At 52.9% G+C, this 27,027-nt stretch overlaps 1 protein-coding gene across 1 annotated transcript; it reads right to left on the bottom strand.

Moving 5' to 3' along the window:
- Positions 1-1,343: 1,343 nt before the first annotated feature.
- On the bottom strand, positions 1,344-25,484 carry si:ch73-40i7.5 (amyloid-beta A4 precursor protein-binding family A member 3). Its single transcript, XM_028816676.2, has 11 exons — positions 25,358-25,484; positions 17,307-18,268; positions 10,947-10,977; positions 10,506-10,651; positions 9,058-9,144; positions 8,396-8,578; positions 6,996-7,175; positions 6,167-6,379; positions 5,073-5,192; positions 1,971-2,111; positions 1,344-1,685 (listed from the first exon to the last, which is right to left on the bottom strand). Exons 2-11 carry the CDS (start codon positions 18,228-18,230, stop codon positions 1,614-1,616), a joined length of 2,097 nt encoding a protein of 698 aa, XP_028672509.1. The 5' UTR covers positions 18,231-18,268; positions 25,358-25,484; the 3' UTR covers positions 1,344-1,613.
- Between the last annotated feature and the right edge of the window lie 1,543 nt (positions 25,485-27,027).

Genomic DNA, 27,027 nt, shown 5'->3' on the forward strand with positions numbered 1-27,027 from the left:
GCACGCTTAGCAGACGCCTTGAATTGTGAATTACGTCTGAGTCTTGACGCACGTGAAGAGGAGACCCCATGAATGGACCTGCGGTTTAGTGGCCATGTAACAGTGTTGTGACTTTCATTTGGGGACGGTGACACAGTGACTGAGGCAGGCCAGGCCCCTCACCGCAGAGCGCATGCGTGTCGAATGTGACGGCGAGGACATCGCAGTGACACCACATTTGTCATCAAGTGCTCAGAGTGAGGGGAGGTGGCACATAAAACCAAAACATCTGGGCGGACAACAAATACCAAAGCCAACACGCGGCGTCACGACCCGAGGACGAGTCCCACTGCCATCTCGTTCTCTTTGTGCCTTTCACCTTCTCCTCAGCGTTGTGTTGACCCCCAGAAAACGGCGACTCCGTCTCACCAATCAAAGACACAAACCTCGACGCAAATCCAGCAGGACAGGCCACTGAGTGTCCACTGGGGGTCCTTTGGGTCACACTTTTGAGACAGCGGGTGCAGGAGACGCCCGTTTCTTGACACGCCTTCCTGGCACACGACGGTTGAGGGTCAGCGTCACCCCTTGTGTTGCTGTTGGCCACCACAGCGGGGGCCTCGGTGACCTCCACACTTCCCCGTCACGAGGACCGACAGTCACTGCATTGAGATCAGAGCTTAGGGGGGCCGACGTCTCACTCATCGTTCTACTGGACGGCACACCCACCTGCACCACAGCAAACCTTCATGTGACCAACGTCACCGGGCATATCATGGTGGTCCGGTGCCATCAGCATCAGTCTGACTGCCCGTGGTGACAATCGCCGTGGTCCTCGCCCGATTCCACTAGCGGCTCAGTTTCATTTGTTCTCAGATGCCATTGTGTGTTTGGTGGCAGGCTCCGCCCCACTCATGAATATTAATGAGTTGCCTTAAGCATGATGCCATTCTACCCATTAGGTGGCATTCAAGTAGATCATAACACGTCAGCCTAAGTCTGATTCGGGCTTAACCCTAATTACCCACAATTCACTGTGCACAAGGGCACAGCCCCACGGGGCAAACTGGCATCCTGTCCACCAAAACACCTGGGTTCTGTCCACACTGCGCCCCACCGCCTTCTCATTACCAGCTTATTGATGCCAACCAAGTGCCACTACTCTAATCCTGCACCCCCAGCCATTTCCTAATGCCCAGCACCTGTTTAAGCCTCCATTGCTTGACTAGTGCCCACCCCTGCCTACTTTCTCTCATCTCCTTTCATGTTGTTTTCCACATACTGTCTTGCCACGCCAAGGTGCCACATAAAATGCCACCCTGCGCAGCATCAGAGCACCAGGCTGAAAGGGAGAAGTCGGGTCCTTGTCACTGCTCAAATGTCCTTTATTTGATTTTCTTTACATCCATCACAGAGATGCCATCATAAAAAACAAATTGTCCCCAGCAGGCGCCAGCCTTCACACGCCAGGCATGCCAGCGTGTCAGACCTGCTGGATTTGTATATCAGGGCCATGCAGGGCACCCCAACTTCTCACCCTGTGCAGCTCCAAACGTCCCCTCCATCACCATGCAGAAGGGCAGCAAGTGGCTTCTCCAGTCGTTACCCCAATGCCAGGCTGTGCCCGAGCCGTCTCACAAGAACACAGGCTGGTCCTGCCCGGTCAGGAGCCGGTAGGTGGACGCTGGCATGGTCTTCAGGTGGATCTGAAAAGGGGGCAGAGAGCAAAGGGCATCAGGGATCATTCACACAGGGCCACCGCAGGCTTGCCATGAGGACAGGCCTGTTGGTGACTCCCAGACACGGATGATGGCACCCCCATGTCAAGTTGTGCCCAATCCTAATGACTTTTGCCCTCCCATAACCTCCTGCCCACCTTCTCTAGCTCTTTACGAGTCCCGTGTGCAAGGAGCTACATATGAACACCCAACAGTGTCACCTCCGCCACAGGCTCTTTAAGTGGCAGTGCAGAGAGTGCCAGTCTGTCTCACCTCTCCGATCGCCTGCGTGAGGATCTGGATGATCTTGTCGTGCGGCGTGGCGACCACACTCTGCCCGTTGATTTCGATGATGCGATGGCCGACACGGATGCCCCCTCGTTCGGCGATTCCACCGCGCATGAGGCTGCAGATCTGCGGAGGGACAAAGGGACAGGCAGTCAGGTGCTGTGACCTGCATGGAGTGACAAGTGTGGCAGTGGAGTGGCAGAGTCGAGGGTCTCATGCACACCCCTCCCCCTCCATGTGGGTGATTTGACACAAATGCACTTGTGACCTGGCACTGGCACAACACGAGCACTCAAAGTCAAACGGCCCACATTTGGAGGCACACAGACGTCCACGTGAAGTGCCAAGTATGACGTGACTGTAAGCGATGACACAATGGGACTGTTACCCGGAGGTGGCAAGGCATCAGGGCATCCTGCACAGGGGGAAGCGGCGGCTGAGCTGTTGACACAAAGTGCTAATGGCAGCAACTTGACAGGACGTCACCATCAGGTGGGCAAAACACCAACCACACCCGACAAGCTGTGGCAGCAAAACGGACGTCCCCATAATGCGGCACTGAGGGGTCCACCTGACTTGCACCAGTGGCGTCTCCCAGTGACCTCATTGCTGACGTGTGGTCCGCTCGACGCACTGTGCTGTGCCTGCATGGAATGTCAAATGTCACCACTGTGCCTCAAAGGCGTTCATTCGGTGGGCACCAGGAGGTTGGTCAGTAAGTCCAGTGCCCACCCCATCCACTGTCCGTGTGTCTGCCACCCTCAGGACTCCACGAAGGTCACTTTGGTTTACTTCACGGCTCCATTTGGACTTCAGCCACTGCCAGTTGTGTGCCATTCACTTGTTGGCTGCCATCTCGTGTGGTGACTGTGCTTGGTAAGCAGCTGGGCAGAGAAGCTTAATGTCTTTTATTGCTGGCACTGCTTATATGGCACCTTGCCAGAGCATTCAGTCCTCACCAATGTCTGGAGGTGGTTGCAGCTATGGGGACAGGGAGACTGGGATGAAGGCAGCCAAGTCCAGAGAGGACCGTCACCTCAGTGACCAGTGGCATTGAGCCAAGACAACACTGAGTGGCTTGGGGACAAGTCTCAGTGTCCTCCAGTGGCCTAGCAGGACGTGTGTGGCGAGACCTGAAAGTGGCCGATGACAGAGGTGACGGAGCTTGACAGGACCTGCCAGGAAGACTGCCACCAGATGGCCAAGTCCAGGAGTGCCAAGCTGGTAGAGACTCACAGCTGGAAGGGCTGCCAAAGGGGCTTCTACAAAGTATGGAAAGAGGAGTCTCAATACGTCAAGGGGTGACAGGTCTTCACTTTGTCACAGCAGCAGCAGCAGGACACAAAGTGCACGGCTACAGCCACCAAAGGGGTCCTGACGGCCAAAGAGACCCGAGCAGAGCCCCCTTAAGCACGCATTTCATCTGCTGAAGGAGAGACGAATGGCAAGAAGCCCCCAAAATACTCAGGAACAGTGCGGGCCTGGCAGGGCATTGCCAAGAAGGGAGCCAACACCCGGCGAGGCCAGTGGGCTCAGACTTGAGGCTGGCACCATGTAGAAGCTGCAAATCCGAGAGCACGAAATCGTTGTTTTATGTAAATCTCGCTGACTGAATGCCCAATAAGTTGGCACTACCCTTTGAGTCACGTCAATCCCAGCATTCCTGGACGGGGGGTCACTCAGGTGGGCAGGTCCTCTTGGACCACACTGCACGTCACTGTTTTTTAGTAACATACACGACTTGTCACATTTACCATTGGGGGGGGGGGGGGTCACCTGCGGGACCTCCGCTGTCAGCCTGCCGTCACTGCAGCATTACCATGCAGATGTCGCTTTCTAAAACTTTCCTTCCTGATCTTCTTGGGCCGTTATTTCCTAATGACGTCATCTGTGTCATCTGCCCAACACTGTCCTTGTGCACTGTCACTATTGGGACACCGTTAACCCTTACAGTGCCTTGTGTGTCATTATGGGCTGTGCAGCACCAAAGTACCCACAATGCGCAGGAAAAGCCATTAAAAAAGTCAAAGCCCACCTACCTGTTGTACAAATTATGGGATGTCTAAAATTATTTTTCCTGTCATTAATGTTGGGTGGCAGGGAATGTAGGAAAACTTGAAGGTTAACCCCGAGGAGGTGACGTTTGGGTCACATTTGACCACACGGCATTGCAAGGGTTAAGGAAGCAAACGCCACAGGAAACCCAACAAGCCGGGGAGGAGGAGGAGGAGGAGGAAGACGACAATAAAAATAAGGAGTGGAAAGTACAGCCGAGGATGAAGAGTCCAGAACTGCTGCCAGACTGAAATGTCGCAGTCAGAAAACAGCAAAGAGGCACAAAAGAAAAGCAGATTAAAGGCGAGGAAGAGGAGGAGGAAGAGGAAGGAGCACAGGTCACCTGGGGTGCCACTGGCATCATGCACACATTGAGAAAGACCCCCCTGGAGTGTAGATGCCGCGCTTTATGAGGCGGCATGTTGTGTCTGGCGTAAGCGGACGGTGATGATGAAGATGGCATCGTGACACTTTGACACCATGGCATAGGACGCGCTCATTTGACAGTTTTTTACATGTCTGGCCCTGATCAAAGGGTGAAAACATTCAGAGGAAAACTCGGCCATTCACATGGGAACAATGAGGTGGCAGAGACGGACAAACACGCCAGCTGTAGATGTTGGGATGTCATCGTCACACAAAGCTTTGGGCAGAACATCAACAAGGCCATCGCTGCCCACCTCAGACGACACGCTTAGCGGTCAGATGTGGATTCTATGACAGCTGCACTCCAGCCACTGCTTAACTCGGAGGGACCCCCGTTTAGGTCCTGGACGTGGTCTCGAGCTGGACCCTACTGATTCTGGACCCCGCGCTTGTGAGGACTCCTGGCATGTGGCCCACTCCCCGTCCCCATGCGATACTCCAGGTTGGTCGTGCCACATTAGCTCCCTGCCTTAAGCTCAGCCTTACAATTCTTAATCGTGCCCCCCTGCTCGACCCCCCCCCATCCCGCAGTCACAGCGGAATCAACTCAAATCCAAAGCGACATGCAGAAGCAGTTCAACCAATAAAAACAACAAAGATACTTACAATGCCATCCTCCACGCTGAATCCAAGCTGGTACTTGGGGTCCGGCCGCTTGATGATTGCCAAGGTGACCGGCGGGCAGTGCACGATGCTCAGCTTCACCTGCGTCTGGTTTTTTAACTCCTGTTTGGGAGCAACAGCACAAAGGTGGGCTTAGCGCTCAGAGCCACTCTGTGCCCCCCAAGGTGGCGTCAGCAGAGACACAAGTGGTGCCCAATGGATAACCCCACTAAACAGACAGTCCTGCCAACGCGAGTTCTGGGTGGACGAGAGCCCCCGTCCAGCGTCCCCTATTTTGAATGGTGAACTGGCCCAACATGAACGAGTGTGGTGTTTGTGTGACTGTGCCCTGCCATGGACTGGCATCCCTCCTGCACTGGTTACGCTGCCAGGACAGCTCCCTATGACCCTCAAGTGGCCACTCACAAAAGAAGCCCACCCTGGTGGGCACAGCATGCATCGCTGCCACATTCCTTGGAAAAGTCAAACCAATCGTGCTTGGCATCTCAGGATCAATTCAGTGAATGTTAACTTATAAAAGCCCCCACTTCACTGTTTAGCATGGCAGGGGCACCCAGTGTAGCCCAGGGACAGTCACCAAGTCAATTGTGGGGGGGGGGCTTTGGCCCCAAGCCAAGATTTGACCGACTCAACCCGCTGTGTGAAGCCCACTTTAAGTACCCGTGCCAAGTCCCAAAAGTGCCCCTGGGGCATCCCCCCTCCCCCCCCCCCCCAATAAAGTGCAGTCGTTAAATAAAATTAACCCTCGCCTGTGGCCTTCACCCAGAGGGTCAACGGTGTGGATCTGCATGCCAGCTTTACACATTTGAGCCGGGAGCTCGTCAGTCCCCACCATCAGCATGTCTGGACCCCCTTTAGTGGCTCAGGTGGTCCGTCCCCGCACTCTCGAGTGACTCGGCTACCTCTGCTGTGTGACCTCAGTAATCCGACCGCTCGGTCCCTCTGGCTCGCTCCACCACCGACTGTCCCACCAGCCTCGCCCACTATGACTCTCTTGTACCCCCGACTGAGCCCCACAGTGCCGTCTGTCCCTGCAGAGTGAAGCTCCCACCTGTCCAAACACCCGCTCGACTCACCCGAATGATCCCCTGACACGTGGCGATGGGCAGTCCCACCAGGCTGGTTCCGTTGACAGACATGATCCTGTCCCCAATGCTGAGCTCCCCGCTGCGCTCCGCGGCACCCCCGTGAAGGAGGTTTGCCACCACCACAGTGGGCAGGATGGACCCCCAGCCAGACTCCACAATGGCCAGGCCAAGAATCTCGCCACTTGGCTTCTCAATGCAGATCTGAAGAACAGGAAGGGAATGGAAGGATCTGTTTAATTAAAATGCCAATCTGATGCCATCTCTGATGCCCAGGGCACAAGAATTACTGTCACCTGTGACCGAGATGAACAAGCAGGGCTTGATAAAGTGAAGTGACCCAGATGACAGGCCAGGCCGTGTGTTATGACCCAAGAATGGGACCCTCATTGCCGTCTACCCAAATCCCACCCTCTCAGTAGAGTGTCAGTAACTTTTGCTCAACTTTATTATAAAGCCTCACTACGAGGTTGGCACTACCCCCCCCAAAGGTAATGACCAGGGACCACCCATTTCAGAGTCCTTGTTTTGTTACAGTTAAAGCCTGCAGGTTTCCCACTCTGTAGCATAAAAGGCCCAGTTTGTTACCTGCCCTTCATTGTCCAGGTGTGCCACCTGAGCCCACCTAACCTGGATTCAGCTTTAAATCCATGCCACTGTAAGGTGGTCTCCCAGCCTGGCATACCATTCCACCATGGTGGCTTTACATTTGTGCCAGTCTGCAGAGATGTCACTTGCCAGTCTGAATTGAGCTGTGACAATACTGGGGTGGGGGGTCCTCTGCACAAACTTCCACTAGCCAGCCAATCAGGGGCCTCACCTCTCGGAGATTCTCAGATCGGGAGAAGTGCACCAGGTCACCATTGTAGAGTTCCTGAGCCCCCAGATAGTGACTGTACTCGCTGGGCTGAAGCTCGGTGGGCTTGATGCCATTGGCCTGTAGGAAATGCTGATAGGCCACACTGAACGCCTGCCCGATGGCCTGGGCAATAAGCTGTGCCTGGAAGACAAGAGAGGCAGTGAAAGGGCGTCGCCAACATGGCCATCTGTCGAGAATTAGCAGCGGTGACCCCCCTCTGACATCACAGCAGCGCTGCCCCTGCTTGAGGGACGATAAAGACGAAACTTACTGTCCATGGAGGGGAGGCGCTTAGCGGACAACATTGACCATACTGGACCTTCCGAATACAAAAGGGCACACGGTGCAGACTGGACATGAGAGCCCCACCATGGACAAAGCAGCACAGTGGTGGGGGTGGACAGCAGGACTTTAGGGACCTTCAGACCTTGACTCGATGGCTTCTGCGAAGTGGACACTGCTTGACAGGCCTCAATGCCCATCCTCGCCACAAGGTTTCTGATCAGATCACAATCAACCATCGTGGCCAGACCTCCAGCAGCCATCTACCTGTAAAATACACTGCAATGGACCACCGTGATGGGCTGGCACCCTCCGCTCCCAGGAGAGACTTTGGGCCCCCACAACCCTGAGCTGGCGGAACTTCGTTTTTGTGAGCAACGTCAAAATGATTTTTTATTACTCAAATTGTACAAACTGACTGGGAATGTCTGAACACCTCACAGGTGGGCACTTTGGACTGGAAGGTAACCAGCTGCCTGCGCCCAGCCTGCACTAAGTGGCAGCTGGCAATGCAGGGTTATGTAGGCACCACTACAAACGTCTACCTGGTGTCAATTGTACTACAGGGGGCTCAGAAATGCCAGGTGAGCCTGCCTGGCAAGCAAGGGATCTGGTACTGCTCTAGAAGAAATACCCAAAGTTTGCCAGGCTCCCCTTAATGTTGTAATGCTGTCAGGCGTGCCAGGCTCCCCTTAATGCTGTCAGGCGTGCCAGGCTCCCCTTAATGCTGTCAGGCGTGCCAGGCTCCCCTTAATGCTGTCAGGCGTGCCAGGCTCCCCTTAATGCTGTCAGGTGTGCCAGGCTCCCCTTAATGCTGTCAGGTGTGCCAGGCTCCCTTAAAGTCGCGATCTTTGCTGCCACCTAGTGGATAAAATCAAACCGCCTACCCTAGACGACTCTTCTTCAGCTTTTTACCTCGTCGACGTCCAAGAGTTAAGCGGGTTTATGAATGCTGACGACAACATAGCGTGAAAAGTCCAAACAACGATGCGTTATGCGGTGACACCAGTCCTGCCCACCTCGAACGACACACGGCCCACTAGGCCTTGAAATGAAGACCGCAAACACGCCGTACTCACATCTTCGGACAGGAACACGTGACAGATCATGCAGCACTTCTTGCTCGATGACGCGGTGGCAGGCGAGTTGCTGGCTTCAGATGCCCTTCGACTTGCGGACTTCCGGCGAGCCATAAGAACCACAATGGAGCCGATATCTGCAATATAGGAGATTGTCTGAAGTGGGTGATCCATCATGGCCTCCTGTCAGGAAAGGTAGAGAAACAGGAGGAAGATCTCATTTGTTTCACAGACTGTCAACGCTGCGACTCAGCCAAGAGTGCCCACCCGCCCGCTACCTCTGGCTGGTGTTTGTGTGGCGCCCTACACGGAGTGCAGGCTCAGGGCGCCATAATAAGTCTACAAGGCAGACGTCACTGCAGAGTTGATGCAAGGACACAGAAGCACACACCAGTTCAAACAGGATAAAGTAACCGGACCCTAACAACATGCGTCCGTAACGTCACCGTTGAGACAACCCAGGAGTGGGCACCAGGAACTGCAGTCTGTGGCATCCCTCAAGGAAATGAGCCTCCACTGCCAGAGTCCTTGAGACCCTTGCCAACTGGCTGCCCACCCCATTCCTGGTCATCGTCTGCGCCTCTCCGTCCAACCAGTTTCAACAAGCCCCCTTAACGGTAGGAGTCCATGGCATTCCTGGGCGTGGCCCCCTCATGTCTTACCTGTGTGTTGGCACTCAGGACCTTAATGCGTTTGGTGGAGATGAAGAGATCCACTTCAGTCATTGGCTGGGACTCGCCATCGGGGGCCTGGCAGGAATGGAGCACACAGTTAAAATAAAGGCAATGTGACCGAGAAAGGTGCCACTGAAGAAGGACTCTCTTTTGTGGCTTTAAACTCTCAGCTGCATTTCATGCCAACTTGACAGCACAAAGATAAATGAAAGTGTAAGAGTGACACGGCCCTACCCTAACAGTGCATAATCGGCGATGATGGAGGACTACTGGCACATCTCCAAGTGGGCACTGCGCGGGTCTGCAGAACGAGTGGAGCTGGGGATCAGGAGGCCACTCAGTGCTAAGAATGAACCTTGAGCCATTTCAAGGACAGTCACCTTCGTCATGTAACCGGGACTTGAAACAGGCCACAGGTGGTGACAGACCCCCGAGGTGACACTCGGTGACAAGTGCAGTCTAACAGTTCTTGACCTGACCATGTTTGTCATCACCCAGCAGCCACCTCAGTCATGTGTGAGACCCTCACTCCATCTTAATGAACATTTGCATCTTGTCCACCGTCATCTGGGCGAAGGCGCGTTGAGCGTATGCCACGTTACAGACAGAGACGTGTTGGCACCTTCACTTTATTATATTCTAACAAAAGCAGCGACCGCCGTACTCAAGAATCACAAGGCGGGCAGCGCAGGACTCGGTCACTGCCGTTGGTCCTCAGTCTGCAGACACGTCACGTCACGGCACCTGCCAGTGCAAACCACTAAAGCATGCTGGGTAACATTCACCAAACAGATGCCACTAATGTCCAACATACGAGAGTGCGGTGTTTCATTTCTCCCCTGAATATCAGTGTGCTGCCGGACACTCGACGGTCTACGCAGAGCTCAGGTGAACCCAAGATGGCCTCATTTACTCCGACAATAAGAGGGGGTCTTTAATGCGTCAGGGGGCTCGGACACGGCCAGCCATTTCATTTTTATATCAGCTGTGTCACTTGTTAATACGCACAGAGGAGGATTAAAAAAAGGACGACGCAGAGGGACTTGACCCACAATGCCACTGCCCTGCCGTCAGAGACGCCACCACCCGGGCTCTTCTGCAACTGCCACAGACTGGCACCAAGGTCACCCACTCATGCTATCAAATACCAAACATTCATCTTCTAAACAAGGCAGGAACACAAGCCGCACGTCACTGTGGGGTTCTCCACTGAATTAATTTTTTAGCTCGACTGGATTTTTGGGGGCCTCAGGCCCATGAGACGGACACCCTAGGGGACGCCGTGTTGTCCTTCAGAAATGAAACCCATGACTGAAGTGCAGGCCCGCAGTCTCTCTCGGTGGATCCCAAAACCAGAATAAGAGCACAAGGAACAAATGGCTCGTCACACAGTACGGCTGGTGGTCGATCGGCCCCTGCGTTTCAGATTGTAAAACCTTAATGCGGTCCACAGCCTCCTGCGCCTGCCTCATGCGCCCGTTGGTCGACTGGTTCTTGTCTGACAGCAGTTGGGTTGAGCCCAGGTATTTTGCTCCAAAGATGACACCATCTAGAAGATCTTCAGGGTCACAGGGGCCTGGCACTGAGGGAACAAAGGAAAAGCAACACAACCCGTCAGCAGGTATGAAGCCCTGGCAGAGCCCCCTTCACCATCACACCAGCCGAGCACAGGCTGCCTTCATGATTCTCCTGGCATGAAGCCCCTTGACATTTAAAGTGCCCACATTAACCACAACTCAGGTAGGGCACCCTGGAGAGACTGGGCAGCCAACCTGTTCCCATCTTCATAGTCGCTGGGACCCCCTTAGTGAAGTGAGGCTCTCGTGTCGTCATAAAGTCAAAGGGGGCAATTTCAAAGAGTGAGGGGGGCAACTTACCATCTTTAAATGCAGAAATGCCAGCCTGGTCCTGCAACAAAAAACAAAATCAAAAGTGAATGATGGGCAGAAACTCACAAAAGTGCCAAGTCAGCCCTTAGTGACCTGAGTGCCTCACAGCCTCGTCACATCAGAGCCCATCATGGAGTCTGAGATCAGGACCCTCGTCTTCATCGCCGCCCTCCTTCAGTCACCACAGGCGGGCAGACTGGCACTCGCTCCTGGTTCACTGGCACATGTCCCTTGAGTGTTTATAACGCCACTGCTGCTGTGCCACGTCATTGGTCAGCCTCTCAATCACCTGTAAAGGGGACCCTTATGTATAACTGGGGTGGCGACACCCCTCTCCAGGAGAGTATGCTGACACAGATCTGGAGGGGCACCATCACCACACTCAGGCAGTGCCCAGTGGAGATCATCATCAGGTCCAAGCAGCTGAGATGCCGCCGCCACATTTCCCTTAGCCAGGTGGGCACTACCTAAACTCGATGCCCTGACCAAGAACACCATTAACAGGAGTCCAGCGGTCCCATGGGGGTGTAAAGACCCCAGAATTGTGTCCTAAGCTACCGTGAGTGACGCAGGGTCCCAGTATCATTCAGCAATGAACTTGAAGTAAAACACAAAGATTGTGGCAGGATGCCAGGATGGACCACCTTCACTCCCAAGTGCCAGGACCAAATGGCTTGCTGCAGCAGGGGCCCACAGAATGCCACACTCTCACAAGCCTTCTGCGAGACCCCACGAGGCACATGGAGACACGACTCCCCCCCCCACCAAGGAAAAACCCGACGATCAGAGCGAAATGTCACTGGGCTGCTGGTGAAAGTGAAGGATGCATTGTGGCCAGTGGGGTCTGTCGCTCACAGTCACAACAATAGAGAGAGGGCATCAATGTGGGGGGCTAAGAATCGGCAGCCACAATGCTAAAAAGATGAAGTGCAGCTAAAGGGGGCACTGCCAGTGGGGATTGAGACGACTACAGGAGGGAAGGACTTGTGTGCTTAACACACCACAAACAGATGTGCCCCCCATTGTGGTGGGTTGATGATAGCTGACTTCTGGGGGTCCATGGCCAGCTGAGAGCAGTTACCTGAGATGGCGCAGGGTGGGAGTCTGTGGGAATATAGCGCCTCACAACACGGAGCCCACCCAGAGCCACAGACGAGGCTGCACGGCACTCAAGTTTCACGAATAACGACGTGAAAACACCAAAGACCCCAGGCCTGGGCACACAGCATCCACGTTACGATCTCAAGAGTGACTGGAGCCGCTTGGCTGGAGTTTTCAGTGGCACTCCAGTTGGAGGTGACGGGCATCGATGGAGCCGAATGTTAAGAAAAAGTGGCGGAGAGGAAATGGAGAAGAAAGAAATAAACGGATGATGTGTCATGAGATACTGAAGGCGAAAATATCAGAACACGACAACAGAGCTGTCTGGGGGCCGCGCTGCTCCTCCTCGAACATTAGAAAGAGTGAGGGTCCTACTGTCTGCTAAGGTCAGAGGTCACGTGATGGAGGGCCAGTGACACGTTAAATCACAAAATGAATGAAATTAGAAATCATAAAGTACCCCCCCCCCCCAATACTGAGCCTCTTAAACTCCATTTTACACAAATTCAATTCTCTCACCAGGACAGAGTTCTCCACTGAGACCCTCCACCTGCGTCTCTGACCTCAATACCAATCAGCTTTTTTAAAGAGGACTCCGGCTTGCCAACTGGTCCTTAGATACGGGGGTCTTCCCAAACCGTCTTAAGACCGTGGTCATTAACCCCCTGCTCTCGACTCCCCTCTCTGATCATTTCAGCCCTGCTTCTAAGTCAAATCCTAGAGAAGGCCGACATCACGCAGCTCGATGTCCACCAGCTGCCCTCGAGACATTTGGGAACAAACCGCAGCACAGACACGGCTGGCGCTCGTTAATTAAAGTCGTCAATGACCAGAGGGTCTTAATGCAGACGTCTCTCTGTCCTCATCCCCTGAGAGTCAGTGGGTGGGCCTCTCTGGCAGGGTCTTCAATTGGCTTCAGTCTTACTAGACAGGAAGAAAAGTCTTTGGTAGTTGTGGTCATGAACTTTCAGAGACCCCTGATATCCTGTATGGTGGTCCACAAGGGTCTCTCCTGGGTCCACTGCTCTTTTTAATTTCCATGAGGTCAGATGATCTCAAGGCCTAACGTGAGCCACCACAGCTCTGCTGATGACACCCAAACTCTACTTATCCACAGTGCCTGATGACCCCGACTCTCGTGATTCACTGACCCCCAGTGTCTTACTTGTGTTTCTGAGTGGTCTCAAAAACTAAATAAGAAGAAAACAGAAACCTTAGTGACTGGCAAAAATGAGGGTATTAGAAATCAACTTGATCCATTGGGTTTAAAAGTCAAGACGGAGGTCAAGAACTGAGGGGTCACTATGGACTCGGACCCGAATTTTAAATCCCATTTTAATCCAATTACTAGGACAGCATTTTTTTCACCTAAATAATATAACAAAAGTTAGACCTCTCCTAACTAGAAGATGCTGAGAGAGGACTACTGTAGATTACTGTCACGCACTCCTCTCAGGACCACCCAAACAAAGACATCAGTCAGTGACGACGAGTGCAGAATGGAGCTGCTAGAATCTGAAGTAGGAAAAGAAAATCCGAGCACATCACCCCAGTCCTGGCGTCACTACACTGGCGACCTGTGCCGACGGTCTAAAAAGCCTTCAATCATCTCACACAGTCCTGCCTGTCACCTTAGATCTTCAAATGAGGGTCTACTTTGAATTAACACAAGTGCTGAGGTTCGGCCTGCTGCTGTGACGCACCTCAAACCTGGAACACGAGTTCACGGACAGAAACTCACTTGAATAAACCGATAAACACGTGTTATGTTAACATGGCTTACTCAGAGCTTCATTTTAGTTGAACCCTCATATCCTGCACTTGCACTGAATGGCCGTCTTTATCGTGTCTCCACACTCGCCCCTACTTTCTCTGCGCCCCCACCACCTGGTCAGGGCACCGTGATGTCCCTACGTTGATGAACTGAAGGCCAGACATCCACAGCACATCTGATTCTTCCACGTGAGGACTGATTTGAGATCATTGAAGTTGGGTAGAAGGCCCAGTGAGGGTCTGGGTGGTCTCATGGGCCTTGGACCCTCTGCAGATGTTGTTTTTTTCTGTCTCCTGGCTAGAGCTGGGTGGTATACTGGTTCATACTGAAAACCGTTTTTGATTTTTCTTACACCGCAGCACCGGTTTAAATAGCGTAAAGAACGTTTGGAATGTGGCGCAGCGGGAAACTGTTTAAGGGGGGACCTTTTTCACCGCTACACCGCTAAACACGCATGAAACGGAACACGTGTTAGTGGAGGTGTTGAGTGGTGAGAATGGACGGAAAAGACTCAGAGACGATAAACGTGACGACACAGAAGCAGGAGTCGTGTCTGTGGTCTGGAGATACTTTGGGTTTGAAAGGTCAACTATATAAATGTAATGAATTATTATAATTATTATTATTTACTGCAACTGCGGTCGAGCTGACACTTCAACACGAGCAACGTGCTGCGCCACCTTAGCCATAGACGTGTTTAGGACACCAGCTTCACACAGCCATAGGTATGTAATAGTTAAGAAAATCATAAACCATTGTAAGTAATGGTAGTAAAAACATCCCATAGTAATAAGAAAGGCACAATCAATGTGTGTAATCTCTACTGTCAGTCAGTACAGGGAGTCCCCTACTTGAAGTTACGATGTTGAAAGCGAGACGATAATTTATATAAAATTGTGTAAAATATACATTTTCAAGTTGGTGAAGCAAGTGAACGTTTCTGTGGGCCGAGCGATCCGAGCGATGCAGTAGGATACATGGCCGGGCACCACCACGTTGTGAGATGGCTCAGGCTAGCTAGCGATCGATGGAGATCAGTGATCTTGTCGTCACCGCACTTTTCCATATGCTTTTGCTGGAAGGTAAGTTAGCTTTGTGGATTCCCTGCACGTGTGTGAGTAGCGAAGAGCCAACGTCGTCTAACATGGCATGTGGAGAGACACCAAAGCAAAATAATCCGGGGAGGACTTCTTTCGTATCATCGCTGAATCGGACTCGTGACTTGTCGTATTCTGATTTTGATGCAAGTGATCTGGAGATCGAAAACGAAAGTGAGGTACCGGGATCAGCTGATGCACCCATGGCAACGTTCACCTGGCATGACCGACACTTAAGACGACACGAGGGACGAGCCATATTGGGTCTCACAAAGACAGCCAGCCATACAAAATCTCACGTCGGGTTGACAGTCAAAAGCACAAAACATCCACAAGACGCACATTTCTGTTAAATAGACACTTCCAGAAAAACCAGGACGCACCGGTCACATGGGCGGAGTCTCTGAACTGAAGACCCACCCCTCCCGGTCACTCACTGGTCAACAGTCCCGCCTTCAATTCAGACAGTGCATCTTTAATAACCTTTGGCCATAAAAGCCTGCGTTGTGTGTGTGTTACGACTGGACAGGTGGATTATGGGACACAAGATTTTTTACTTGATTTTTCCAAGGATGTACAGTGGGCATAGAAAAGAGCCCCCCCCCCCCCCCCAAAATACTCTTTTTTTTTTTTTTTTTTTTTTTTTTTTTGCTTTACAGCCTTCAGTGTAAACACACAAACTTCCCAGCTTTACTTGCTCAATGCCACCTCTAACATTCAAGCGAAACATAATCACAGCTACAGTTCAGAACAACTTAAGGGGGGCTTCATTTCTATACCCACTGGGTGTGTGTGTGGCGCTCTGCTCACGCTCAACCACAGCCACTAGATGGCGCCTCACTTCTCATTCAACCCATGCAGACAAACAGCCTTGTGGCACACGCACACACCCCCCGTCCGTCCCGCTCCGTTTGTGCCACGGCTGCTCTCAACGTCATGGCCCACCGATAAAAGGACCCCTTAGCAGTTTCACTCTGTGTCCCGTAGACCACTAGTCTCGCTAGTTAAAGGACAGGGCGTCATATCTTTACAACCGAGAGGGACGAGGGGACCAACCACAAACCGACTGAAAGAGGGGGTCACAGAGTTGCTGACTGTCTCACAGGATGAGGCCTCCCATCAGTCTACGAGGAGATGGCGACCCCCCGAGCTGAAAGCAACCTGCTCAGTCAAGTAGGGGAGGGATTGGAGTGTGACACTGATGCGGTGGTCCGTACGGCTGCAGGAGGTCCGCGCGCCGGACCACTCGACTCACTGCGCTGTTCTGAAGTCGCCCCGCGGTGGACACAAATACACGGTGACGCAGACGCACAGCTCTCGTTACCTCCGATGTGTCTGCCAGTGTTTCACTAACGTCCCACCCGCCACTGAAGCCCACAAAGTGCCATCACCTCGCCACACACCAACGGCCAATCGACACCACTGGCTGCTCCAAGGGTCTCCATGAATGGGGGGCTCCGCTGCAGCCTCTGTGCTCAGACAGGTGAGCCCCTCCTCTCCTTGCCCGTCACATTGCCTGCTCAGCGAGTGCCAATTGGTTGTCAGTCCCCACACACGAGTGCCACCCTGACAGACAAAAGCCAAACCAACCAGCTATGATTAAGGAAGTTGTGGGTTCGCTTCCCAGTTCCTCCCTGTGTGGACAGCACTTTGAGTACTGAGAAAAGCACTCTATAAATGTAATGAATTATTATTTTATTATTAAGTAAAAGGGGAGAAGTCGTGTAGCATGACGGCGTAACACACAAGTACGACAACTCAGCTGAGTGGACACTTGAGAAGAGACAAAGAGTGGCACCTTCCACTAGGCCTGTGATCCTCGTCGCTGTGGCAGGTGCGACACCAACACGTGCTGGATAGGGGGACACCACTGACGGGACCAGGGGGCCGATGGCTGCACCTCAAGAGGTGATGACATGGAGCGGCACAAGATGGCATCCGTTACACACAATGGTGACAAGACACGACTCCCAGCCAATGAACGAAGGGGACGCTCGGCTCCAAGTCGACCCCATGAGGGTGAGCTTCACCTTTACACTCGTCTCATTTGTTTTAGTTATCAATAATTTAGGAAAAACGTCACGTGTTTTGGACACAGTTGAGCGTCAGTGGGACACGTGACCGGTGGATCACGTGACACAAGGAACTGGCGTGTTTTAGGGTTTTCATTATTTGCTGCTGTCCAGTCCTGCGCCCCCCACCTTGAAGCCCACCATATGAAAAACACGGCCGTCACTACAAACACGGGCCGGCTGACCACTAAAGAGCACGTTTTAAGTGGAGTAGTTCTTCAATTCAACACGGGGGGGCGCCTCCGAGACCCCCAGGCCCGTGTGTCCAGCGTTTGACAGAATGGACAAAGAAAAGCCAACTCACCGCGTCCTCTCCCTGCTTCCCATGATGCTCCACCTCGGCCAGTGACGGCGAGTGCATCTTCAGCCAGACGGGCTCAGGGGTCTCCTCGGGACTGCCAGGCGACTGACGGGCAAGGTGCTCCGCTTCCTGCGTGCCAAGTGACTGGCCCCTTGGTGGGCCTCCCTGCTCCACTTGACTCTCCTTCAAATCCTGAGCCAGACCCCCATAGGAGATGGAGACCACCGAGTCCACCTCACTGCCCTGGGCCTTGTACTCTAAGGGGGGGTCACTGGAGCTCAGGGCCGATGCCACCTCGGGTAAAGCGGTGCCCCCCTCACAATCCAAAAAGCTCACAAGCTCTCTCTGACTGGACTCTGAAAACAGCAGCCCACCTCCAACATCTGCGTGACCCCCCGTGTGGGGTCCATCTTGACCTGCCTGCAGATCCCCGCTATTGGTTCCAAGCCTGTCAGGAGCCCCCAAGTCTTCTTCCAATCCTGACGGAGCCCCAGTGACTTGTGTGTCAGACGCCTGGAGCTGCGCCAGAAGAACATGAATGCTGTTGTGGTCTTCATCACGTCCTTCCGCTACGGTGCTGGACGGCCAGCCCACATGCTGAGGGGGGCCGCATCTGCAGTCGGTGCTCGGACACTGGGGAGGCACCAACGAGGGGCACGGCCCTTCTGGCATTTCGTGAGCGTGTGCCGCCTCGGAGATGGAGCAGCTCTCACTGTTGCTGTAGGAGTCCAGGCTGGCCGTCTCACTCCAGTCGAGGGGGGGGGGCTCAAACAGGCAGGGTGGGCTCCACTCCTGCAGTGGATGGTGGTCCTCCACATCTCCATGAGTGGAGGCTGCTGGTGCATGAAGGCCGAGCCAGGATGGTCTTGTGTTGACCCCATCACCGCCCACTGGCTCCTCGGGCCTCGGCTCCGTCTCATCGTCCATTATATGGGGGGCAACTGCGGGCACACGGCTACGAGAACCTGTAAAAGAGCAAAGAGACACGTGAGAAGGGGGCAGCCACACAAATACAGAGCCGGGTGTGGCACAGATGCCAGCCGTGCAAAGGGGACACTGGCCAAGCCACATGACAAAGTGACCCTGTACTTGATTTAAAATAAACGTCGGCACTCAAAGGAGCACAAGAAGCTTCACAGCGTGGAGTTTTAGAAGAGCCCAGAGGGTTAGGGGGGTCCGTCTGGGAGATGAGCCGTGACCCCCGGCTAGGGGGGCCATTTTACAAAGCTCTTTATTGTCCAGAGACCCCAAACAAGCTTACATCTTCCTGGATTTCAGAACATCCGTCTTCACCCCCCAATCGTGCTGGCGAGGCGGACACTTCATAGACAGACAGACGGTGGTCTAGATTCAGAAGCAGTTGTCATTTTTTAACGTCCCAGAAATGATTTTTGCCAAGCATTACAATGGCCACTCGCAGCACACAGGAGTTGGGCGGTGGGCTCACATTCGGAGCCCAGGCTGGTAAGGAAAGCCGATGTTTCAACGTCACGAGGGTCTCCTCACTGATCATGGGGTCCGAGAGTAGCAACCTGCAGATCAGCACACGCGACTATGAATTTCACCGGGACTATAAACCGATGACACAGTGTTCCTCACGAATCGAGGCAGGGGACAGTGGGGACACGATTGTCAACACGATGATACGGACCCCCTCAGGCTAGACGGCCTACAACTTGAGTCCTGCAGAGCTCTGTTGTCACTTTATGTCACATGTCTGTGATGACACCTGGTTAACATTAGGGCTGGGGGAGGTCATCAGGTGACAAAAGCCTGCCATCCCATTGGCTGTCCAGGGGAGCTACGGAGTGGCACAGCTCTGGAGGTCTCAGCTGGACCACACTGGATTATTCCACCTAAAAATCAACTTTGTGTTGTTTGTGGTGAAGAAAATAAAAATAAAAAACGGGAATCTGTGCTCCTGAAGAACGGCCATCATGAAGAGCCTCTAGGGGGCCGGCGTTGGGGGGTTTGGTGACAACGGCACACCCAATCAGAACATCCCTGCCAGACACCAAGTCACCTGTGTCACCCACTGCTCCACTCCACTTGCCCAGCGGCCGACGCTCAGAGCCGAACACAAACACCAGGAGCCTTCAAGCGAGACCACTAAATCGAGGGGGGGTCTGCCGCCACAGTCCAGTGGAGGACACCGAGAACATCTAAGGGACGACCTCCTCGTGCCAGCAGCTTCAGGTGTTTACTGCTCACTCGCTGGCTCCATAATGACATGGCAGAAGGTGGCACTAATCTGATGAAGTGCCCACAACTCACCGAGTCTTCCTGGGGTCCACTTTCAGGTTTGTCACATTTCTTGGGCTGCGGGTCATTAAGATTGTGACACAAAACACGCAGACCTGCTTTACTGTAATTGAGCCGTGACGGCCCACTGTGTTGTATGCACGGGGGTCCCTGCGGAGCTGAGGCCCACTCAGAAGGTGTGACCACCGGGTCGAGTGTTCGCCGATCACCATGGAAACTCCAGTTAAGAAGGTGGAGCGCCGTCCAAACTCCATGCAATGAAAAAAACGAGACCACCAGCCTCTGATCGTCTGGATCCTTCATCTTCAATCCAACGACTTTATTTAAAGTACAAAATCAGCGAGCAGCGCGGCCTCCGAGCACCGAACAACTGAGAAGAACACAAAGCACAAAACTCCACGACAATGACATTCAAATAAAAGGGGACTTTAAAACGTCTCGTCACCGGGACACCACAGGAGCTCCTCCTCGGCCGGTCCGCCATTGGTCAGGAGAACTGGAAGACAGCGGAGCCGTTGCCGTCGACGACACCTCCCAGAGGTGCAAAGGGCCAATGAGTGAGCTTTACAAGTGAAGAGCTGGGCCTCCTCCTCCTCATGCATGTCAAGTGGCACCCCACAATGGCTCTAAAGCAGGGGTCTCAAAGTCCACTCCTGGGGGGCCGCAGTGGCTGCAGGTTTCCATTCTCCCCCTTTCCCTAATCAGTGACCTGCTTGTGCTGCTAATTCACTTCATTGACTTATTTAAGATTTGACCCCCTGAATTTCTGTGAGGTGAGTGAAGACCACCTAAGTCAGGGCCTCAAACTCCCACCCATTCCTTTATGAGGCGCCGAGTCTCGCTGTTCAATACTCTCGTTCTTTAATCCCGTCGTGGCTCTCATTGTGCCACAGCAGACGTGCCCCCCATTGGAGATTTTCTCTTCTCTAAGAGATCAGCAGTGCGGAGACCCTCACCTGTCTTTATTCTCAGATATTGTGTGGTGGTCTCCAGCTGTTTTGGTGTCTCATTCTTGTTTGGCTGCTAATTAAGGAATAAGAAACAATGAAGGGGCGGAGTCTTCAAGAACAAATCAAATGAATTCAAAAGAAGTTCAGGTCACTGAATAAGAAAAGGGGGCGGATGGAAACCTGCAGCCAGTGCGGCCCCCCAGGAGTGAAGTTTGAGACACCTGCTCTGAACGTTCCAGCGAGTCCACACAGACGGAGAGCCTGACGTTATCATTTATTTATTTGTGTATCACATCACCGGATCTGAAAGACGAGCCGACGCCAACGACGGCACCACCAGCCGCAGTGGCCTGACATCAGCAGCTCTCAGATTACAGGTGGCAGAGCTCGTGTGCCAGTGTGGTGTCGGTGGTGAGGACGCAGACAAACTGAAGTCAGGGGAGTCGTTAAACAGAAAGGACCCCATAAAACACACACACACACACCACAGAGCGGCCAGCGATGTCCAGTCACACACTTCAGTGCACTCGGGGGTCCGTCTTCACGGCCGGCGTAACCCCCTCTTCAGTACAGAGCTCAGGGTGCCCAACACTCGCAGGGGACTCTGCTGTCAGGGGCTCACAGGACCCCACACAGGGCTGCATACTGCTGGCACACCCCATGCTGCCAGGGCAGACTAACATCCTCTGTGCCAAAGGCTTGGTAAAAGATCCAGAAAATGCTGACTGGCAGACGCCAGCCCCACTGGCACACACGTGTGTCTCTCCAGATGGCTCTACGGACCCAGGGATGGAGATGCTGACAGACGGACGATTCACGCCATTTCAGGTGGCACTGAACCCCAAGGCTGCCAAGCTCAATCGCTGCCCCTGCCTCAGTGTGCCATTCCTTGGACTGACGCAGCCAAACTCACAAGAGCGACAGGAAATAAGCAGCAGCTGGCGGCGGCGGACCACTGCTACCAATTCTTTTGTTTTATTCTTTTCTGCAGACAAAAACAGCACAGAAGACAACAGAAACAGAAAAATAAAAAATCAAACAAACAATTCAACAAGATGGCTCCCCACATGCCAACCTGAAAAGGCCTCCCCGGCTGTCTTTAAACATCTCAAGTGTCTCAGCAGCCCCTAAGGCACAAAAGACTGATAAGCCCGAGCCCCCAGGGTCTTCAACAGGACGACCAAAGTGGGCAACTGGTGGTATAACGTGCTAAAAAACCTGGCGGGGTCGGAGCACCCAGAGCACTGTGGGCGATTACTGGAGCTGGAAAAGGAGAAGATGAAGTCCGAGCAACGGGAGAGGAGACCACTCAGTGGAGCGGCTTGGCAGACCAGGGGGGCATTCGGGGGACAAACTGAAAAGACGGCAGTGACGATACCATCTTTAAATAAAGAACGATGTGCCAACGTCTCATAGGAGAGAGACCAGGACGTCACATAGGGCTCAAGGTGTACAGCAGGGGTCCCCAACTCCGCTCCTGGGGGGCCGCAGTGGCTGCAGGTTTCCATCCCCCCCTTTTCTTAATGAGTGACCTGCTTGTGCTGCTAATTCACTTCAATTGATTTGCTCCCCTTCATTGTTTCTTAGTCCTTAATTAGCAGCCAAACAATAAGGAGACACCAAACTGGAGCAGCAAACTGTGCCCACCGTACAATATCTGAGAAGAAAGGTGAGGGTCTCAGGACTGCTGGTCTGCTCAGTGCTCTTAGAAAAGAGAAAATCCACGACGTTGGACACGTCTGCTGGGACACAATGAGAGCCATGCCGGGATTAAAGAACGACAAGAAGGAACTGCTGGGAGTCTGAGGCCCTGACTTAGGTGGTCTTCTGCCGGCTCCCTCACCTCACATCTCATTCCTGTTTATGGAAAGAAATGAAGGAGCACAGAGGAGCACATCTTAAAAAACAAGTCAATGAGAAGGAATTCTAAACAAATTCACGGATTAAGAAAAGGGGGAGAATGAAAATCTGCAGCCACTGCAGCCCCCCAGAAGCGGAGTTGGAGACCCCCGGTTTACAGTCTACTCAAAGAAGAACTTCTGGACACAAGACTTCAAATGCCGATCTCTGGGTGCCAATCCTTCAGGCTCGGGTCACACCTGCCCACCCCCCTAAAATCCCACTCATCCTCCACTGACCCAATGCAAAGCAACAGCGTGATATTTCTCTCCGAGTCTCCTTCAACCCAATTGTCCAGACTGGGCCAGAAAGCCCACTGCATTTCAAAACCGCTGCCCTTGCACTGAACATGGTGCCCCCCACCCCACCCTTGGGCGTGCTGAACAGACAATCCTGTGGTCCACCCAGCTGCAGGACAAACTGCACACCTTTGGAGTTTTCTGACATCTGTGGTGTTGTTGCCGACTTTTCTGAATGGTGATTGGCACACTGGCACAAGCCCCAGGCACACACTGAACTGCCGTCATGAGAAATGAACCAAAGGCAGCTTCAGACTCCAACACACTTCACAAGATGCCAACGGCGGGCAAAAAATGAGGGCGGAAAGAGATAGATAGATAGATAGATAGATAGATAGATAGATAGATAGATAGATAGATAGATAGATAGATAGATAGATAGATAGATAGATAGATAGATGGGAGAGAATGTAAGAGAGCAGGCCAGTCGGCCCACCGGACCCCCCAGTCCTGCCCCCTTACCTCAGTCCGTCACACATTCACTTCTTCTCTATGTGGAAAAACAAAAGGAAATCACAGGCCATTGCAAACCTGACCCGGTAGCCCCCTCTGAGCCCCCATGTTGTTGTTGAGGGTCTTGTTTTAAAGGAGCCAGAAAAAAACTTTAATTAAAGCCCACCAGGTTCCTGATCTTCCAACGACTCTCACTGTGTCCAGTCACACAGACTGAGCTCAGGGTCTCCATCTGCCACTGCACTTAGGTGGTCTACAGAAGGTCAGGCTCAGCCACAAATTAGGAAGCTGCTCAAAGTCCAAAGGAGCCAATTTAATACACAAGGACCCTTCAGTGATTGAATTGGCTGGACGAGGAACGAGCCCAGTAAAGTGCCAGCACCTACTCGGCACTGGCGCCCAGCATCATTCCCAACAGGTCACTCACGTGACGCCACCTCTACGAGTGACCCCTAAGCATCAGCTCACACCCTGCAGTCCCCTGATCCGTCCCCTTCAGGGGTACCCTACTCCAGTCCCCGAGGTTTCATTCCAACCAGTTTCCTAAGTAGCAGTCAGGCCTGGCAGAGACACGCAGTACCAGTGCAGGCTCCCCGACCCGACCGGACCGAGCAGATGATGAAACTCGCTGTTGAATTCTCCAGCTTCTTACTGCTTTCATTCTGAAGTCTCATTGTACATTTTATATTTTCTGAGAGCTTCATTCACAGGTTTTGTGGTGGGGAGCAGATTTGAACCTCCTGGTCCTTCCACCCGTCTCTCTTATTTATTATATTAAAACGCTGTACTGACGCGAATTCTTCTTAGTGGAGGCACACGGGCGTAAATGGGAGCACATTAGCTGGAGAGCCGCTGGCCACTTTGTCATTTACTGTCATTACTAACAGACGGCTGGTTAAGAAAATAGACAGCAAGTGAAACCTTAATGCAGCAGTTCAAAACTAAAAGAGGCCATTAAGGGTTCTAAATTGTAACAAACAAGTCAACTAAAACTAAGCCCCCCCCAAATGTTTTGCTTCAGTAGAAAGAAATGGGGTTCTGACTAAACATTCAGTTAAAGCAAAACCCTGCAGACCTCCAGGACCCCCGTGTAGTCACACTCCTCTGGAGTTCTGCTTTGTGTTGGGACACCAGAGGCCATCTCAGAGACGCTTGTTCAGGAGCTCAGGTGCTATATAACTGAACATGCGATCAGCCTCAGCCTCACCTCCACTGTCCAGATGTAGTGAAGGTGCCCAGTCCACTCCTAGTCTAGCTGGCCCTTCACTTGTGTATTCAAATCGAACTTTTCACTTTCATCAGTCACCAGTCTGTCTCTCGGTTCTTCTTTACTCAATCGGCCCCTTCCTCATCATTTGCCCTCCCACCCAGTCCGTGTCATCATAACGGCTTGTCATTGCCATTCTGATCAAAGTCATTTATGGGCCATTAAATAAGCGCAGTGGCCACCGCACTGACCCAGCACACCACTCAGTTTCTCTTCCCAGTGCCCAACCTTATCGTGTACCCTTCCTGACACTGAAGCCCGGACTCCTACTTCTTTCATTTCGATTCAAAGCCTCAGACCCGGCACTCTGACCGGCTGCTTTTGCCGCTTCCTCTTCGAAACCCGACGGAGCGCCGGCATACACGCATTCGGCCCGCCGCTCGCTTCGTTTCTTGCCAGGCATCGTAACGCGTCCAGCCGCAGCAGAGAAGCCTCCTGTCTGCTGATCCACACAAACTGCTTCACGACAGGAAGACCGAACTGTCCGCAATTAAACGGGCGGGACAGCGAAAGGGCGAATCACTCAAAGTCCAACTGGCCTTCCCGCTGCGGGCAGCGCTCGCCGTTAAAAGCTTCCGCGCGTCGCCCCGCTTTTCACCTTCAGAACTGGGAAGCCGGCTTCGGCGTCAGGCCCCGACTCTACTACGGGAGAGCCGTTAAAGGTTTACTCTGAACGCTAACACAGCAGTTCGGGGCGACCTCGCGGGAGTCGAAGACAACGAGCCGCAGCGGGTGACGAACTTCTTAAAAGTTGATGACTGCTGCCATTCCACGCTGGCAGGGAGACAACCGCGAGACGCCGCTCTCTCCCCGTTCTAAACTTCTCGCCTTGACACAAAGGTCGAGCACTGACGACATTCACTTTCTCCCTCCAAGAACGAGACGAGTCACTCGGCGCGAGTGTGTGCGTGCGCACGTATTTACCTCCCGGTCTGGCTCGCCGTCCTCTGCCGATTCTCCATAACGATGTTTAGCCGCTCGCGCTCAAGTCTCAGGAGTGGACGGAGGCTGAAGCTCGTCCAGGGGTGTGGGCGTGGCTCGATAAGGCGGACCTACGCAGGGCGCGCCTGTGCGCACCACAGACACTCAGAGGACGCACAGATCGGTCACAGACGTAAGTACTTGGGCCAGGCGGCCATCTTTCTTAGGTGAATATTCCTTTCGAGGGCATTTCTTTTAATCTCACGCCATTCTTAACGCCCTAGCCTGCAGGATCAGAGAGGCCCAAGTGTGACGTTATGTTATTGATCACTTTATAGAAGATTTGAGTTATAACAGAGCTGTTTCATGATGTTGTAAAAGTTCAGCCTTATTGGCATATGCCAGAAGCATACTGAATGGAGTGCTTTCTCAAAAGGGCTATGATGAAAGATAACTACTGTACAAAAACAAGGGTCCGCAGACAGCAGATAATACAATAAAAGCTGCAGTGCCCACCACTCTTACCGTATGTGAGGGGCACTGACTCCTTGTTTTATATAGTGCCTTACAGCATACTGTCACACTTAGGGTGTATGCCAGGGAACAGAAGTCACAGAAAAACAGAATAAGATGAGCCTGAAAAGGAACAACACGTGGGCACCAAGAAGGCACAGCATCTTTGGCTCCGAGTCTCTCTGATATGAACCCTGTCATTTGTGGCACTTTTATATAGCGACTTTCACAGGCAGCTTGGCTCAGAAACAGTAAGGACATGTCCACCGCATGAAGAGCAGAGAGGAGAATGAAAACTCAGAGGCAATAAAACTGTAAATTGACATTTATTTAGACGATAGAATGTGGACAGTTTTATCCAAATGACCACCACAAGATCCAGCAGGTGAACGGCTCGTTCAGCGAGTGACCTGGCACCATCACAGAACATGACAGGATGGGGGCAGCCACACCCCCCCCCCCCCCCCCCCCAGTGTCCAGCAAGAGAGAGGGCATTGGGCAGACCAGTGTCACCTTCTGAAGAGCACAGTCGGTGCCACTCAAGCGAATATCCCAGAGTGCATTGGTGCCAAGGGAGACAGCAAGTCGTAAGCGCTCCACATTTTAGGGCTCGGCGTCCAAAGATGTGTGGCCATCACTCAGATAAGGAAGTCTGAAGTGCTGGGAGGACAACGAGACCTCCATGGTGTGTCTAACCTTTTGTATTTCTCATTGCCTGGACTTCATCTGTCCACAACTGCTGTGTCCGGTGACTTTGATGGGGCTGAGACTTTGCTAGTGTTGCAGTTTCTTTCTCAATAATTCATTGCATTCAAGATCTTTAAATGTGCAGCCCTCACTTGTGTTTTGTGAGTGGGACATCACAGCCAAAGGCTCGCCCACCGCACCGCCCATATATGGCAGTTCAATGTGTATCATCGATTGCAGCAAACCTCAAGAGGTGGGGCCCTGTGACATCACAGCCAAAGAACCGCCCCCCCCCCCCCCACCCATATATGGCAGTTCACTGGGGCTCATTGAGTGCAGACCTCGAGAGGCGGGACGCTCTGACATCACAGCCGAAGGCCAGCCCACCGCCTATATATGGCAGTTCATTGGGGCTCTTTCCGTTTGTTGGCTCTCGTCTCGAGCTTCTTTGCTTCTGTTCTTGGTTTCTGCTC

Source organism: Erpetoichthys calabaricus, chromosome 12 (genome assembly GCF_900747795.2).
Source record: "Erpetoichthys calabaricus chromosome 12, fErpCal1.3, whole genome shotgun sequence".
Taxonomy (NCBI): Eukaryota; Metazoa; Chordata; class Cladistia; order Polypteriformes; family Polypteridae; genus Erpetoichthys; species Erpetoichthys calabaricus.

Bases quoted from the DNA above. Each gene is read 5' to 3' on its own strand.
- si:ch73-40i7.5 (XM_028816676.2), bottom strand. From the start codon at position 18,230: ATGGACGATGAGACGGAGCCGAGGCCCGAGGAGCCAGTGGGCGGTGAT. The intron at 9,145-10,505 runs GTTTTACAATCT...CATTCCTGCCAG, and splicing joins AGGCTGTGGACCGCATTAAG to GCCCCCGATGGCGAGTCCCA. The intron at 1,686-1,970 runs GTGAGACAGACT...CCCCCTTTTCAG, and splicing joins TCACGCAGGCGATCGGAGAG to ATCCACCTGAAGACCATGCC.